General features: G+C 41.9%; 1 protein-coding gene across 4 annotated transcripts in view; it reads left to right on the forward strand.

Moving 5' to 3' along the window:
• nicn1 (nicolin 1) overlaps nt 1–17,204 on the forward strand; it is a 59,391-nt gene that overhangs the window by 28,318 nt on the left and 13,869 nt on the right. For all 4 annotated transcript variants that reach the window (XM_068051416.1, XM_068051413.1, XM_068051415.1 and 1 more), the window contains exons 3-4: nt 11,081–11,266; nt 13,731–13,850. In XM_068051416.1, the coding sequence (XP_067907517.1) occupies nt 11,081–11,266; nt 13,731–13,850 (306 nt within the window). The remainder of the gene's footprint in view (nt 1–11,080; nt 11,267–13,730; nt 13,851–17,204) is intronic.

The raw sequence follows: 17,204 nt of genomic DNA on the forward strand, positions 1-17,204 counted from the left end.
AGCATGACTGCCCCACCCCCCCCTTTTTATTTTTATTTTTATTTTTTCTCTTTATTTAAGTTTGTTCCATGATTCATTTTTTTACCATGTGCCTGCCCACTTTTTTTTGTCATGTTCTTGCATTTAGCCTGGGCCTTTGCTCCATGACCTTCTGCTCAATTATTCTCTGTGACTCTCTGTCCTATCAACACCTTCCCTTTTGTTATCTTTTGCCCCGCCTCCACTTTGCTTAAAACCTATTGCATTTTTAGCCTTTTCTAACCTTTGCCAGTTCTGATGAAGGGTCACTGACCTGAAACGTTAACTCTGCTTCTCTCTCCACAGATGCTGCCAGACCTGCTGAGCATTTCCAGCACTTTTTGTTTTATTATCTATTAAGGTAATTATTTTTACAAGGGTTAGCTTCGCCCACATGATTTCAGGTTTCAGTCCTAGCTGGGCTGTACAATGGCCTTGATGATGGCCGCATTCTGAGTAGATGAGGGTGGTTCACACTCCATTAAAATGGAGGGTATTTGGAAACTAGAAATCTGCAAAAGCTCTTGTCTTTTTGTGTTTTGAGTAGAACTCACGTCCAGGTGTGATTATCTGATGCATGTCCATGCAAACGGGGTTTAATTGGTTTTCAGTCTTCGAGTCATAGAGTTATACAGCACAGAAACAGGCCCTTCAGCCAATCGTGTCTGCACCGACCATCAAGCACCCATCCAATCTAATCCCATTTTCCCGCACTTGGCTATGCTATGGTGTTTCAGGTGCTTATCTAAATACTTCTTCAATGTTGTGAGGGTTCCTGCCTCTACTTCAGGCAGTGTCTTCCATATTCCAACCACCCTCTGGGTGAAACTTTTTTTCCTCAAATCCCCTCTAAACCTCCTTCTCCTTATCTTAAATCTATGCTCCCTGGTTATTGACCCCTCCGCTAAGGGAAAAGGATTCTTCCTATCTATCCTATCAATGCCACTCATAATTTTGTATACCTCAATCAGGTCCCCCCTCCCCTTTCTCTGCTGCCGGGCGAGGTAGGAAAACAACCCTAGCCTTTTCAGTCTCTCTTCATAGCTGAAATGCTCCAGCCCAGGCAACATCCGGGTGAATCTCCTCTGCACCCTCTCCAGTGCAATCACATCCTTCCTATAGTGTGATGACCAGAACTGTACACAGTACTCCAGCTGTGGCCTAACTAGCATTTTATACAGCTCCATCATAACCTCCCTGCTCTAATATTCTGTGTCTCGGCTAATAAAGGCAAGTATCCCAGATGCCTTCCTAACCACCTTATCTACCTATGCTGCTGCCTTCAGTGATCCATGGACAAGTACTCCAAGGTCCCTCTGACCCTCTGTACTTCCTGGGCTCCTACCATCCATTGTATATTCCCTTGCTTTGTTAGTCCTCCCAAAATGCATCACCTCACACTTCTCAGGATTAGCTTCCATTTGCCACTGCTCTGCCCATCTTGCCAGCCCATCTATATCATCCTGTAATCTAAGGCTTTCCTCCTCACTATTTACGACACCACCAATTTTCATACCATCTGCGAACTTACTGATCATACCTCCTATATTCACATCTAAATCATTAATGCACACTATAAACAGTAAGGGTCCCAGCGCCGATCCCTGCGGTACACCACTGGTCACAGGTCTCCACTCTCAAAAACAACCCTTGACCATCACTCTTTGCCTCCTTCCACTAAGCCAATTTTGGATCCAAATTGCCCTGGATCCCAAGGCAATTAGTAGACAAGGATGTGGATTTGAGGGCAAGTGATGCTGAGGGTCATGTGTTTTGTTCTCCATTTTGTTGACAGCACATTGTTCACTTTTTAAAAGAAAAGCCAATTTTAGATCTCTTCAGTTTGTGTTCTGTATTTTCAATCGCTTCACTTCGTGTGAGCGTAACACAGAGGAGCAGAGAGTTCAGAAAAAGGGGACGTACAGGGTTGGAGCAGGTTCCAGACATGGTAGGGGATTTAAACATGAGGATGAAAATTTTAAATGAGTTATGGTAGGGAGGACAGAGGTGGAGGCAGGCAATGCAAGTTTGTGATCAAATGGCTGCAGAGCACCCTGAGGAGGGAGGGTGAACAGCCAGCAGCCATGGTACACATTGATACGAACAACATAGCCAGAAAGAGGGTTGTGCTCCTGCACTCAAAATTTAGGGAGCTAGGTAGGCAATCAGCAAGCAGGACCTCAAGTAGTATTCTCCGGATTATTCCCAGTACCACACGCAAGTGACTATAAAAATAGGATAAGCAGATGAATGCATGACTGGAAAGATGGTGCAGGAGGGAGGGCTTTAGATTCCTGGGACATTGGGGCTGGCTCTGGGGGAGACAGGAGCTGTACAGGCCAGACAGGTTGTACCCAAATAGAGCCAGAACTAAGTTCCTTGCAGGGCACTTTGCTGGTGCTATTGGGGACGGTTTAAACTAACTTGGCAGGGGTGTGGGAACCAAGAGAAAATATCAAAGGGAAATACCAAGGTGCACAGAATACTGGAAGAGATAGATAGCACTAGAATGGAGAATAAGAAGTTATTAGGTGGGGTCAGAGTAAGGAAAAAAGTAATAGTCTAAATCAGGGTTAATATGCATGTATGTGAATGAATGGAGTGTTAATAAGATTGAGTTACAGGCGCAGATTGACATGTGGAAATATGATGATGTGGCAATAACAGAGGCCTGGCTTAAAGAAGGGCAGGACTGGGTGTTAAATATTCCTGGATACAAGGTGTTCAGGTAATTTAGGAAAGGAAGGAAAGGGGGAGGAGTGGCAGTATTGATTAAGCAGAGCTTATAGGGTTGGAGAGAGATGATATCCCAGAGGGGCCAAGGACAGAATCTGTTTGGCTAGAGCTAAAGAACAAAAAAAAGGTACAATTGCATTGTTTGCTGTAGTATATAGGTAAGCAACTAGTGGGAAAGATGTAGAGGAACAAATTTGCAAGGAAATTACAGAGAGGTACAAGTTATAATGGGGGACTTTAATTATACGAATATAGACTGGGAGAGTAGTAGTGTAAAGGATAGAGAGGGTCAAGAGTTCCTCGAATGTGTTCAGGAAAATTTTCTACAGTATATTTCCAGTCATACAAGAGTGGAGGAACTGCTAGACCTGGTTCTTGGAAATTAGGTGAGCCAAGTGGATCAGATATCAGTAGGATAACATTTTGGAGACATTAATCATTGTATCATAAAGTTTAGGTTAGCTATGGAAAAGAACAAAGAACAACCTAGAGTAAGAATTAACCGGGGGAAAGCCGACGTCAGTGAGGTAAGAATGGATCTGGGCCGAATAAATTGGAATCAAAGGTTGGCAGAGAAACGGTAGCTGAACAATGGGCTACCTTCAAGAAGAGAGAGTTCGAGCACAGTCAAGGTATGTTCCCTCGAAGGGGAAAGATAGGGTAAACCAATCCATAGCTTCCTGGATGACAAAAGAGATAAAGATTAAGATGAAGAAGAAAAAATGTGCTTATGACAGCTGCCAGGTAGATAATACAATGGAGAACCAGGCAGAATATGGAAGGTTAAGAAAGAAAGTGAAAAAGCAAATAAGAGAAGCAAAGAGGGAGTATCAGAAGAGACTCGCAGCTAGCATAAAAGGGAATCCCAAAGTCTTCTATAGGTATATAAAATAGTAAAAGGGTGGTAAAAGGTGGAGTAGGCCTGATTAGGGACCAAAAGGGGGACTTACGCATGGAGGCAAGGAGATGATAAATGAATACTTTGCATCTGTCTTTACCAAGGAAGAAGATGCTACCTAGGCCACATTGAAAGAGGAGGTAATTAATACACTAGAAGAATGAAAATTGATGATGAGGTATTAGGTAGGCTGTCTATAAAGTGGATAAAGAACCAGGGCTGGATGTGGTACAGCCAAGGATGCTGAGGGAAGTGAGAGTGGAAATTGCAGAGGCACTGACCATAATTTGCCAGTCTTCCTTAGACTCGGGTGGTACCAGAGGACTGGAGAATTGCAAATGTTACACCCTTATTCAAAAAAGGGTGTAAAGATAAGCCCAGCAAATAAGGCCAGTCAGTTTAACTTTGGTAGTGGGGAAACTTCTAGAAACAATAATTCAGGACCAAATTAATAGTCACATAGACAAAATGCAGGTTACATAAGGAAAGCCAGCACGGATTTGTTAAGGGAAAATCATGTTTAACTAACTTGCTGGAGATTTTTTGAGGAGATAACAGAGAGGGTTGATGAGGGCAATGCTGTTGTGGTGTACACGGACTTTCAAATGACATTTGATACAGTGCCGCACAACAGACTTGTGAGCAAAGTTATAGCTCATAGAATAAAAGAGACAGTGACAACATGGATACAAAATTGGCTGAGTGACAGGAAACGGAGAGTAGTGGTGTTTTTTGGGCTAGAGGAAGGTTTGTAGTGGAGTTCCCCAGAGTCAGTGTTGGGACCATTGCTCTTCCTAATATCTATTAATGACCTATTGGTGTACAGGGCACAGTTTCAAAATTTGCGTATTTAGGAACCTTGGAAGCATTGTGAACTGTGAGGAGGATTGTGTAGAATTTCAAAAGGCATAGACAAGTTGCTGCAATGGGCAAACAGGTGGCAGATGACGTTCAATGCAGAGAAATGTGAAGTAATTCATTTTGGTTGGAAGAACATGGAGAGACAATATAAAATAAAGGGTACAATTCTATAGGGGGTGCAGGAGCAGAGGGACCTGGGTGTATATGTGCATAAGTCATTGAAGGTGGCAGGACAAGTTGAGAGTGGTTAATAAAGCATACAATATTTATATATATTAATATTAATAGTTATTAATTATATTATAATGTATTAATAGGGACATAGAGTACAAGAGCAAGGAAGTTATGTTGAACTTGTATAAGACACTAGTTCGGTCTCAGCTGGAGTATTGCGTCCAGTTCTGGGCGCCGCACTTTAAGAAAGACGTGAGGGCATTGGAGAGAGTACAGAAAAGATTCACAAGAATGGTTCCTGGGATGAGGAATTTCAGTTATGAAGATAGATTGGAGAAGTTAGGACAGTTTTCCTTGGAGAAGAGAAGGCTGAGAGGTGATTTGATCGAGGTATTCAAAGTCATGAGGGGTCTGGACAAAGTAGATAGAGAGAAACTGTTCCCACTCGTGAAAGGATCGAGAACGAGAGGGCACAGATTTAAAGTATTTGGTAAGAGAAGCAAAAGTGACATGAGGAAAAACTTTTTCACGCAGCAAATGGTTAAGGTCTGGAAAGCGCTGCCTGAGAACCTGGTGGAGGCAGGTTCAATTGAAGTATTCAAAAGGGAATTGGACAATTATATGAAAAGGAAGAATGTACAGGGTTATGGGGAGAAGGTAGGGGAATGGAACTGAGGGAATTGGTCTTTGAGCGAGTTAGTGTGGATACGATGGGCTGAATGGCCTCCTGCATTGTAATGATTCCGAGATATCCAAATTTGCCGATGATACGAAGATGAGTGGTATTTTAAGTGTAGATGGAAACATAAAATTTACAAAGAGATCATCTTCTTTGGCCAACTTGTCTTGAGAGACAATGGTTAAGCGCCTAGAGGCGGTCAGTGGTTTGTGAAGCAGCACCTGGAGTAGCTATAAAGGCCAGTTCAAGAGTGACAGACTCTTCCACAGGCGCTGCAGATCAAATTGGTTGTCGGGGCTGTTAAACAGTTGGCTCTCCTTGCACTTCTGTCTTTTTTCCTGCCAACTGCTAAGTCTCTTCGACTCGCCACTCTTTAGCCCCGCCTTTATGGCTGTCCGCCATCTCTGGCGATCACTGACAACTGACTCCCACAACTTGTGGTCAAAGTCACAAAGAGATATTAATAGATTAAGTGAATGGGCAAAACTTTGGCAAATGGAAACGGAGGGAAATGTGAGATCATCCACTCAGAGGTAGTAATCTCAGGATTGCTACCAGTGCCACATGATAGTCAGAGTAGAAATGAAAGAATAGTCAGGATGAATGCGTGGCTTGAGAGATGGTGCAGGAGGGAGGGGTTCAGATTTTTGGGACATTTGGACCGGTTCTGGGGGAGGTGGGACTATTACAAATTGGACGGTCTACACCTGGGCCGGACTGGAACCAATGTCCTTGGGGGTGCTTTTGCTAACGCTGTTGGGGAGGGTTTAAACTAATGTGGCAGGGGGATGGGAACCAAATGAGGTCAGTGGAGAGTAAGGATGTAGTAACTAAAGCCTGTAAGGAACTAGATAATGAAGTCAGCGTGACTAAGGGAAAGAGTAGGCAGGGAGCAGATGATGAAAGCAAAGGGACTGGTGGTCTGAGGTGTATTTGTTTTAATGCAAGAAGTGTAATAGGTAAGGCAGATGAACTTAGGGCTTGGATTAGTACCTGGGAGTATGATGTTATTGCTATTAATGAGACTTGGTTAAGGGAAGGGCATGATTGGCAACTAAATATCCCAGGATACCGATGCTTCAGGCGGGATAGAGAGGGAGGTAAAAGGGGTGGAGGAGTCGCATTACTGGTCAAAGAGGATATCACAGCTGTGCTGAAGGAAGGCACTATGGAGGACTCGAGCTGTGAGGCAATATGGGCAGAACTCAGAAATAGGAAGGGTGCGGTAACAATGTTGGGGCTGTACTACAGGCCTCCCAACAGCGAGCGTGAGATAGAGGTACAAATATGTAAACAGATTATGGAAAGCTGTAGGAGCAACAGGGTGGTGGTGATAGGAGATTTTAATTTTCCCAACATTGACTGGGATTCACTTAGTGTTAGAGGTCTAGATGGAGCAGAATTTGTAAGGAGCATCCAGGAGGGTTTTCTAGAGCAGTATGTAAATAGTCCAACTCAGGAAGGGGCCATACTGGACCTGGTGTTGGGGAATGAGCCGGGCCAGGTGGTTGACGTTTCAGTAGGGGACTACTTTGGGAATAGTGATCACAATTCCGTAAGTTTTAGAATACTCATGGACAAAGACGAGAGTGGTCCTAAAGGAAGAGTGCTAAATTGGGGGAAGGCCAACTATACCAAAATTCAGCAGGAGCTGGGGAATGTAGATTGGGAGCAGCTGTTTGAAGGTAAATCCATATTTGATATGTGGGAGGCTTTTAAAGAGAGGTTGATTAGCGTGCAGGAGAGACATGTTCCTGTGAAAATGAGGGGTAGAAATGGCAAGATTAGGGAACCATGGGTGACAGGTGAAATTGTGAGACAAGCTAAGAGGAAAAAGGAAGCATACATAAGGTCTAGGCGGCTGAAGAAAGACGAAGCTTTGAAAGAATATCGGGATTGTAGGCGCAATCTGAAACGAGGAATTAAGAGGGCTAAAAGGGGTCATGAAATATTTTTAATAAACAGGGTTAAGGAAAATCCCAAAGCCTTTTATTCATATATAAGGAGCAAGAGGGTAACTAGAGAAAGGATTGGCCCACTCAAGGACAAAGGAGGAAAGTTATGCGTGGAGTCAGATAAAATGGGTGAGATTCTAAATGAGTACTTTGCATCGGTATTCACCGAGGAGAGGGACATGACGGATGTTGAGGTGATGGACAGATGTTTGATTACTCTAGGTCAAGTCGACATAAGGAGGGAGGAAGTGTTGGGTATTCTAAAAGGCATTAAGGTGGACAAGTCCCCAGGTCCGGATGGGATCTATCCCAGGTTCCTGTGGGAAGCGAGAGAGGAAATAGTTGGGGCCTTAACAGATACCTTTGCAACATCCTTAAACACGGGTGAGGTCCCGGAGGATTGGAGAATTGCTAATATTGTCCCCTTGTTTAAGAAGGGTAGCAGGGATAATCCAGGTAATTATAGACCGGTGAGCCTGACGTCAGTGGTAGGGAAGCTGCTGGAGAAGATACTGAGGGATAGGATCTATTCCCATCTGGAAGAAAATGGCCTTATCAGTGATAGGCAACATGGTTTTGTGCAGGGAAGGTCATGTCTTAACAACTTAATAGAATTCTTTGAGGAAGTGACAAAGTTGATTGATGAGGGAAGGGCTGTAGATGTCGTATACATGGACTTCAGTAAGGCGTTTGATAAGGTTCCCCATGGTAGGCTGATGGAGAAAGTGAAGGCGCATGGGGTCCAAGGTGTACTAGCTAGATGGATGAAGAACTGGCTGGGCAACAGGAGACAGAGTAGCAGTAGAAGGGAGTTTCTCAAAATGGAGACGTGTGACCAGTGGTGTTCCACAGGGATCCGTGCTGGGACCACTGTTGTTTGTGATATACATAAATGATTTGGAGGAAAGTATAGGTGGTCTGATTAGCAAGTTTGCAGACGACACTAAGATTGGTGGAGTAGCAGATAGTGAAGGGAACTGTCAGAGAATACAGCAGAATATAGATGGACTGGAGAGTTGGGCAGAGAAATGGCAGATGGAGTTCAATCAGGGCAAATGCGAGGTGATGCATTTTGGAAGATCCAATTCAAGAGTGAACTATACAGTAAATGGAAAAGTCCTGGGGAAAATTGATGTACAGAGAGATTTGGGTGTTCAGGTCCATTGTTCCCTGAAGGTGGCAACGCAGGTAAATAGAGTGGTCAAAAAGGCATACGGCATGCTTTCCTTCATCGGACGGGGTATTGTTTACGAGAGTTGGCAGGTCATGTTACAGTTGTATAGGACTTTGGTTCGGCCACATTTGGAATACTGCGTGCAGTTCTGGTCGCCACATTACCAAAAGGATGTGGATGCTTTGGAGAGGGTGCAGAGGAGGTTCACCAGGATGTTGCCTGGTATGGAGGGCGCTAGCTATGAAGAGAGGTTGAGTAGATTAGGATTATTTTCATTAGAAAGACGGAGGTTGAGGGGGGACCTGATTGAGGTGTACAAAATCATGAGGGGTATAGACAGGGTGGATAGCAAGAAACTTTTTCCCCAGAGTGGGGGATTCAATTACAAGGGGACACGAGTTCAAAGTGAAAGGGGAAAAGTTTAGGGGGGATATGCGTGGAAAGTTCTCTACGCAGAGGGTGGTGGGTGCATGGAACGCATTGCCAGCAGAGGTGGTAGACGCGGGCACGATAGCGTCTTTTAAGATGTATCTAGACAGATACATGAATGGGCAGGAAGTAAAGAGATACAGACCCTTAGAAAATAGGCGACAGGTTTAGATAGAGGATCTGGATCGGCGCAGGTTTGGAGGGCCGAAGGGCCTGTTCCTGTGCTGTAATTTTCTTTGTTCTTTGTTCTTTGGACCTAGAAAGAAAAGAAAATGATGAAATGCTAGAAACAGTGATGATCCAAAGAGGGTTCCAGGTACCTAGATCATTAAAATGTGATCAACAGTTACAGAAAATAATCAAACAGGCTCTGAAATGCTGAAATTTATATGTAAAGGACTAGAATACAAGGATGTGGATGTCATGGTTCAGCTATACAAAGCCCTGGTTAGACCACACCTGGAATACTGTGAGCAGTTTTGGGCACCACACTTTAGTAAGGACATATGGCCTTGGAGGGAATACAGCATAGATTTACAGAAATATATTTGGACTTCAAGGGTTAACTTACAAGGAGAAATTATATAAACTAAGATGGAATTTAGAAGGTTAAAGGGTGATTTGATCCAAGTTTTCAAGATATTGAGGGGAACAGATATAGATAGAATTTTTTTTCACTGGTTGGGGAGTTGGGGACGAGGGGGCATGATCTAAAAATTGGAGCCAGACCCTTCAGGAGTGAAATTAGGAAATTCTTTTACACGTAGAATGGTAGAAGTTTTGAACTTTCTTCCACAAACAGCAATTGATGCTAGATCAATTGTTAATTTTAAAACTAAATAGTTGTGTTAACCAAAGGTATTAAGCATATGGGACAAAGTTGGGTATATAGAGTTAGGTCACAGAGCAGTTTAATAATCTCATCAAATGTCAGAATAGGCTAAATGGCTTGCTTCTGTTCCTATATGGGTTTCAGAAGCTCAGCTTGGGGTCAGATCAGAGACCAAAGTTGCAAACAGTCTGGTTCAAGACGACAGTGGCCAGGGAGGGGGATGGAATCAATGTCAAGGGTACAGAGTTTATGCCAGTGACCAAAGATAGTGGCTTAAATCTTCCTTCCATTTAACTGAAGGAAATTGCAGCTCGTCCAGGACTGGATGGCAGACAAGCAATCTGACAACACAGCTGGAGGGGGCTTCAAACAAGGTGGTGGAGAGAAACAACTGGATATCATCAAGTGCATGTGGAAACTAATGCTATGACTGCAGATGGTGTCACCTAGGGGCAGCATGCAGACGAGGAAGAGGAGGGGTGAAGGATATATCCTTGGAGGACTCCGGAGTTAATGGTCTGGGAGCAGGAAGGCTTTGCTGGAGATGTTTCGATTACAGTTGGATAGGTGAAAGTACAACTAAACTCTGAATTGGGCAATGGAGGAGAGTCATTGAGGAGGATGGCATAGTTGACTGTCAAAGGCTGCAGAGTGGTTGAGTAGAACAATGGTGGGGGATAATACACCACAGTAACAGAGAATGTCATTCATGACTTTGGTTGGGACCATTTTGGTGCTATCTCTAAACTACTGTGGCGCACCAATTGGCAAGTGTAAGAAGCATATTGGTGAAATTCTTGAAGCTTGTTAAGCTGTCAGTCTTGTCAACTGCGAATTGAGGGTGAGGAATAGTAAACTTTAAAAAGAGGACAAAAAGATTTTAAGACTACAAATGCATTGAAACAAAGACTGACCTCTATCTCATGCCCCTACAATTAGGAGTGACATCCTCACCCAGTATGACTTGGGAGAATGCTATCTTTTAATGTGGAAGATAGCCTTTATGTCACATTTGTTTATAATGTGGTTGAATTGTAAGCTGTAGATTTTAGTTAATATACTAAAGTAACATCTAATCTATAGCTGCAGGCAGAGTGAAACCATTGTTTACCCATTAACTTTATTATTTTCCTTTTCTCTTTTTTAAAATAAAAGAATATTCTTAAACCATTGCAGAATTATCATGTTTTTCTTCTATTGAAACGTCCAGTCATTTGTATTAATTGTCTTTTTCTGAACGTTTATCTCCTTCATTGGTAGAACTTGTCATTTCACCCATTCAGCTGACTCTTAACCCTGCGTTGTATTGCTCTTCACTGACCAGCTTCAGACAATCACATTTAAGAATTATTACACTGCTTTCTTAACTGTACGTCTTCAACGACGAGTGATCGTGGAGTCTGAAAGGAAGCTGTTGAAGTGGAAGACCTGCATCCGGAACATGAGCCTGATGCCCAATCCCCATACTGAGAACGGATCACAGGATTATTTTTCCATCTATAGACATCAGGTCTGGTTCGACCGTATATATGTTTAATTTAACAGACTGAATTTTCTCATTGTTTCATCTTAACGTTTTGGTACTTAAGCTACTGTATGCAAATCAAAGGTTGAATTATTCCAAAATTGGTTGCCAGTACAGTTTAGCCTATGTTTCAACCTTAATCTTCAGTTACTATCTGCTACTACACCAATGTGATATTTTTCCATTTCCTCTGCGTAACTAACTATAAGGATCTCTAAAATGGTAAGTCCCATGGAATGAAAAAGGCAAAGTTATTTTCTACAAGGCAGATGATTTTACTATTTATATTATGGAACTAGTTTTTCTCTCAACCATTAAAATAATTGTTCTCTTAATCAGACCTAGTCCCGATGTTCAAGAAGCTGTGCTTCAGTATTCTGCTCTTGTAGCGTCATGTGGTTGAGACTGCCAATTCTCCTGTTTGCAGTAATCTGTTACAAGATTAAACATAATCTCACACTACATCAGTTGATTTGGAATAGTGGATATTAAACTGAGACCAGTTTTTACAGTCTACAGCTAATATATCTTTTACAATTTTTAAATTAGTGATTGAAAGCTGTAAATACAATTTATAGACATACTTACATTGCAAAAAGTCTGTAATTCCCCTTTCAAAGAGCTCCTAGTCGGACCATTAAAAAAAAAACCCTGATTTTTCTAAAGTCGCATATACTGGCATGGTTAAATTCAATCTGTTCTGTACCAAGATGTTGTACAATGTCCTGGTCCTCAACTAGAGAAGAACTATTTAACAGAAACAAATTAATTTCTTAACTTATTCCTCCTTCTGTAGTTGTAATTTTTCAAATATATTATGGTCACATTTACCAACTGTCCGCATTTGGATTGGACAACTTTCTTTTGGACTCCTGTCCATTCCTCTCGTAAAAGCAGTGAGACAGTCAGCATCCACTGATAAAACTGTTAAAATTAAACAACTGATATTGTTTTAACGGAACCAAATCACTGTTATTGGGTGTTTGGTCTGTGCTGGCAAATGTCCGCAGCAGCATGATTGAAATCAAGGGCTGACTGTACGAAACTGCAGCTCCCCTGTCCTTGCTCCCAACAGCACAGCGTTTCCAACAGCAATCCTCAAGAAAGATGTTTGGTATCTCAGCTTTTGACAAAACATTGGAGAGTTGACATCTAAATAGAGAGTTATTAAGATCACATCTCGACCACGGTAACAAATATTAGTCACTACCTGCAAAAGATGCAAAACCATCTACAATGCTACGAGGATCCTAGAGTTTAGAAGAGAAGCTCAGAGTCTGATTTGGTTTCATTAGTATAAAGATTCTTAATTCAGAGATAACTTAATTCAGATACTTAATGTGTGAATAAATCTGACAAGCTGGAAAAAATATGAAACCATATGTTATGTTTGAATTAATACCTGAGTGTCCTCGTTTTTAAATTTTTTGAAATATTTTAAATCCATCAAGCTCAGGATGGAACATCTGACTCGCCCAGTGTTATTTTAAGTACTTCAGGGTCAGTCATAACATGGGGCAAATGCAAACTAAAGCCCCTTCTCCATTAGTTCAACAGCATGTATTATTCTCACTTTCCAAACATCAGTGTAACATTTACTTTTACCACACCAGCCATTCTTGTGGTCTCGGAGTGAGACTACCAGTTTAATACCAAACTGGCAAGAATTACCTCTTTGTGTGTCTGCAGTTATGGGTGTGTTTTGGTAGCTGCAAAAGAAATAATGACTTAAAGAACTGAATGTTTATTTTGAAATTGTATTGGTCAAACCCAGAGTGCTGAATGTATATTGAAAAATTGCTTCCTGAAATCCCTGCTACCACACTGCTGTCGAAACAGCCCCATTTCTATTGTAGGATGGTTTCCATACTGCCTGGATCAATTTTAAAACGATGGTGCACGTGTGAATTAATACACACTAGGTTCTTTTTGAAGTCACAGGCACTAACAATTTGGCTAGGTTTGGTAACTTCCCCCAACTGCTGAGAAAATCAGCATAGTCTAAAGGTAGCAAGTTATTTACATACAAAGAAGGACAGGAAATGATAAACTGCTCCATCAAGACTATCCCATTCCGGCATGGTGTAACTTAAATACACCAACAGCCCCTATCAGCTCCCCTGTTTTCGCTTTGCTGCTCTGTAAGGCAGAAGATGCAAGTGTCTCAGTTGTTCAGCGTGTCAATGGCCAAAAGGTATGACTCCTCTAGTGATGGGCTGCTTGACGTTTTTGTTCCTATCAGAGGTATGGCTGAAAATGCTGCTTTGGTGATGGATGTTGCCTTTATTTCTCAAAGTTTGCTGCCAACTTTGGAACTGCTGTTAGCAACAAATGGGCAATGTAGTATACTGCTGCTAGAATTACTCTGCAGAAAGAAGTGGAATTTTGTCAGGCGTTTTGTGAGCAAGTTGTAAGTTGACTGACGATGTCTATTGGGCTTTAACTGTAGATGTTATTTGAACCAGACGATGTAATGACAGTCCGCCTGATCCTGCGGCAGCCATCTCCAGTTTGGCTGAATTTTACAGTAGAAGACATCAAAATGTATGAGTGTGACCACGACAAGGATGTAAGTATCAGTACTGAGGATCTCTTTTAAGACAGCCACCCTGGAAATATTTAAAACATGTCGTTGGGACAACACATAACATGGAAATTATAACCATTCTAATATGGTGACTCATGACAATTTAAGTCGCCAAAGATAAATAGAATTTCTACAGCTTGATCCCAGTGGATATTTTCTCGCACCATGACACGTTCCTGCAAGCTAAGGGAGAATATTCTCACATCTCAGACTCGAACTAGCGGATATCCGTTCCTGCCACAGACTTCTTCAAGGTCAGACACAGCTCCAGAGCCCCACTAAAAGAAAAAATTTTAGGCCTTTTGTGAATTATTTTGTCATGCGTCAACCAACAATTTAATAATGTTCCTTCTTGCATGCGCAGTTGAGAAATTGAAACAATTTATAGTCTCACAGCCATAAAAACAAAATACTGGAAATGCAAAGCTAACATCTGAGAATACAACACAAGAATTAGGAGTAGGAGTAGGCCATTCAGCCCTTTGAGCCTGCTCTGCCATTCGATAAGATCATGGCTGATTGGATTGTGGCCTCAACTCCACTTTCCTGTCTGACCCCCATAACCCTTGACTCCCTTGTTGATCAAAAATCTATCTAACTCAGCCTTGAACATATTCAATGACCCAGCCTCCACTGCTTTCTGGGGAAGAGAATTCCACAGACTAATGACCCTCAGAAAAAATTTCTCATAATTTCAGTCTTAAATGGGAGACCCTTAATTTTTAAATTGCATCTCCTAGGTCTAGACTCCCCCACAAGGGGAATCATCCTTTCAGCATTCAGCCCATCCAGTCCACTCAGGATCTTGTATGTTTAAATAAAAAAGAAAAAGACTGGCTAAGGTTGTGGGTGGAAACTTTCCTTCAGAGCTAGATAAAGGGAATACAAGAGGGGCCCTTTCTTAGCACTGAGAAAAATCGTGAGAGTGGAGTTCATCCAGTAAAAGGGGCAAGTCAGATACACTAAGTGCTATTAGAAGCAAATAGTGGGTTTAACAGGCTACTGTTAGTCACTTTACAAAGCTAAGGTACCAGGTGACATTCACAAGTCAAATTATGAAAAGACAAAAAAGCAAAACGTGAGATAAACAGCTCCAAAATGGAAGAGAATAAAGTGAATTATGAACAGGAAAAATGTGAGAAATAGCCATAGTCTGATGTTGCTGAAGTTTAGATTGGACGATTGTGAATTGCCAAGGAGAAAGGTGCAATACAGCCCTGGACTTTGAGTGTAGCCCTGCCAGGGTTATTGCCTGCACGACAATGGAAAACCTAGGCTACTGTTCCTGAAGCTTGGCTTGCAGCAGGAGTAGCAGAGGCCTGATTTAAAAAAAAAGTTGGAGTGAGAATGAGAGGAAGGGCTTTTGGTCTCCCCAGTATATAGTAGCTGACTCTGTTCAGTACTTGCAGCACATTAATGGGCTGTGTAGTTCATGATACTTTGCACAGCAGTTTGTTAAATATAAACATAAATGTTTCCCATTATTCCAGAGCCCTTGCATGCGACCTACAACTAATATATTTACTTATAATTAATTAGATATCAGAAATGCAAAATTTGGTAAAATAGGATAAAGATAATCAAAAAACCATTTAACTTTGCAAAAAGTCTGGAAAAGGTTAATTACCCTTTTCTAAAAACTCCTCATGGGACCGTGAAACTAAATAAGATCTCTAATTTCTAAAGGCAAAGTCCCATTTACTGGATGCTAAATTAACCATTTTAAACTTTCTGAACCAATATGTATAACGTCCTGGCCCTCAAGTAGGGAAGAACAATTTAACTGAAACAAATTCATTTGTTAACTTAATATTTCTGCTGAAGTTGTGATTTTTCAGAGAATTAGATTACATTCACTTTTACCAACCAACCACATTGGATTGGACAACTTTTTCAACCCCTGTCCATTTCACTCATGTAGAAGTAGTGAGGTAGTTGGCATCCACTGAGCAACAAAAGCAGTCAATTAAAATTAAACAACTGATAACCAACTTTACAAACCAACTTTGAGAAATAGGAGAGCCAAAGGGGAGTTTACCTGTCCTGCTGTAGCTGGGCTCTTGCGGGTGGGGGAGGGTGTGGTCTGCTCACAAGTGTATTGGATTGACACGTGTCTGGCTAATTAGGCCATTAAAAAAAGCAGACCAAGCACTCAGGCATATTTATAGTGGAATCGTACTGAAAAGCAGAGAAGTTCAGCAAAACTTGTATTAAACCTTGATTACACCGCAGTTGAAGAACTGCATACAGTTCTGGTCACCATATTATAAAAAAGATAGAAGGAACTGTGGAGGACTCCAGCAAGATTTACAATGGTAATGCCAGAAATGCGAGGTCATACCTATCAGGGAAGGATGAATAGGCCAGGTCTGTTTACTCTTAAAATAAGAAGACTGAGGGGTGACCCAATAGAAATTATGAAAAGTTTTGATAAAGTGGATACAGAGAGAATTTTTCCTCTTGTGGGGAACAGCAAAGCTAAAGCCCATCGATATCAGATGGTCACATGGAAGTCAAAAACTGAATTCAGAAGAAATGTCCTTACCCAAGGAGCAGTGAGAATGTGGAACTCGCTACAATAGGCTGTGTCTGAGGCGAATAGCATGGATGCATTTAAAGGGAGGCTAGATAATCATATTGGGGAGAACAGAATAGAGGGTTATGCTGGTAGAGTTAGATGAGGAAGGATGGGAGGAGGCTCAGTGGAGCATAAATGCCAGCATGGACTGGTTGGACCAAATGGCCTGTTTCTGTGCTGTGTATTCTATGAAATTTGTTAAGAGATTGACCTGGTAACGAGAGTCAGGAGAAAGAAGAAACAAGGTAGGTAAAGGGTTTAAAACGTTTTTTAGGGTGGGAAAGATAGGGATAGATAAGGTGGAATACTATCATTTATAGTTAAAAAGGAGAATTGGGTCAAATGCCTCAGTATCATGCTGGGCTATACAGACCACAAGGTTTTATGTTTAAACTCCTTGTCTGTGTTGCAGTTGGGCTTAGTATTTTTGGGTTAGTGAAGGTGCGGGAGAGGGAGAAAAGCATCCCTACTCCTAATTACTTTCAGTGACCCTTGCTGAACTAAGTGTTTGTATGTCGGATGAGAACAAATTTGGCTTGGCTGTGATGTCGGCCACGGTTGTACGCTCTGCTGACTGGTCATTTTCAAGGCACAGAGATGAAGATGGTCACCTGAACAAGGAAGCAGGACTCCCTCAGCCTTTGGAACTACCCTGAGGAGTTGTACTCCATGTGTAAGATTCAACACCTTTCAGAGGAAAGGGAATAAAATTGGGAGGATAGGTAACAATGCGAAGGAAATGTAGATGACCAACACAC

This window comes from Heterodontus francisci, chromosome 19 (assembly GCF_036365525.1).
Source record: "Heterodontus francisci isolate sHetFra1 chromosome 19, sHetFra1.hap1, whole genome shotgun sequence".
Classification (NCBI taxonomy): Eukaryota; Metazoa; Chordata; class Chondrichthyes; order Heterodontiformes; family Heterodontidae; genus Heterodontus; species Heterodontus francisci.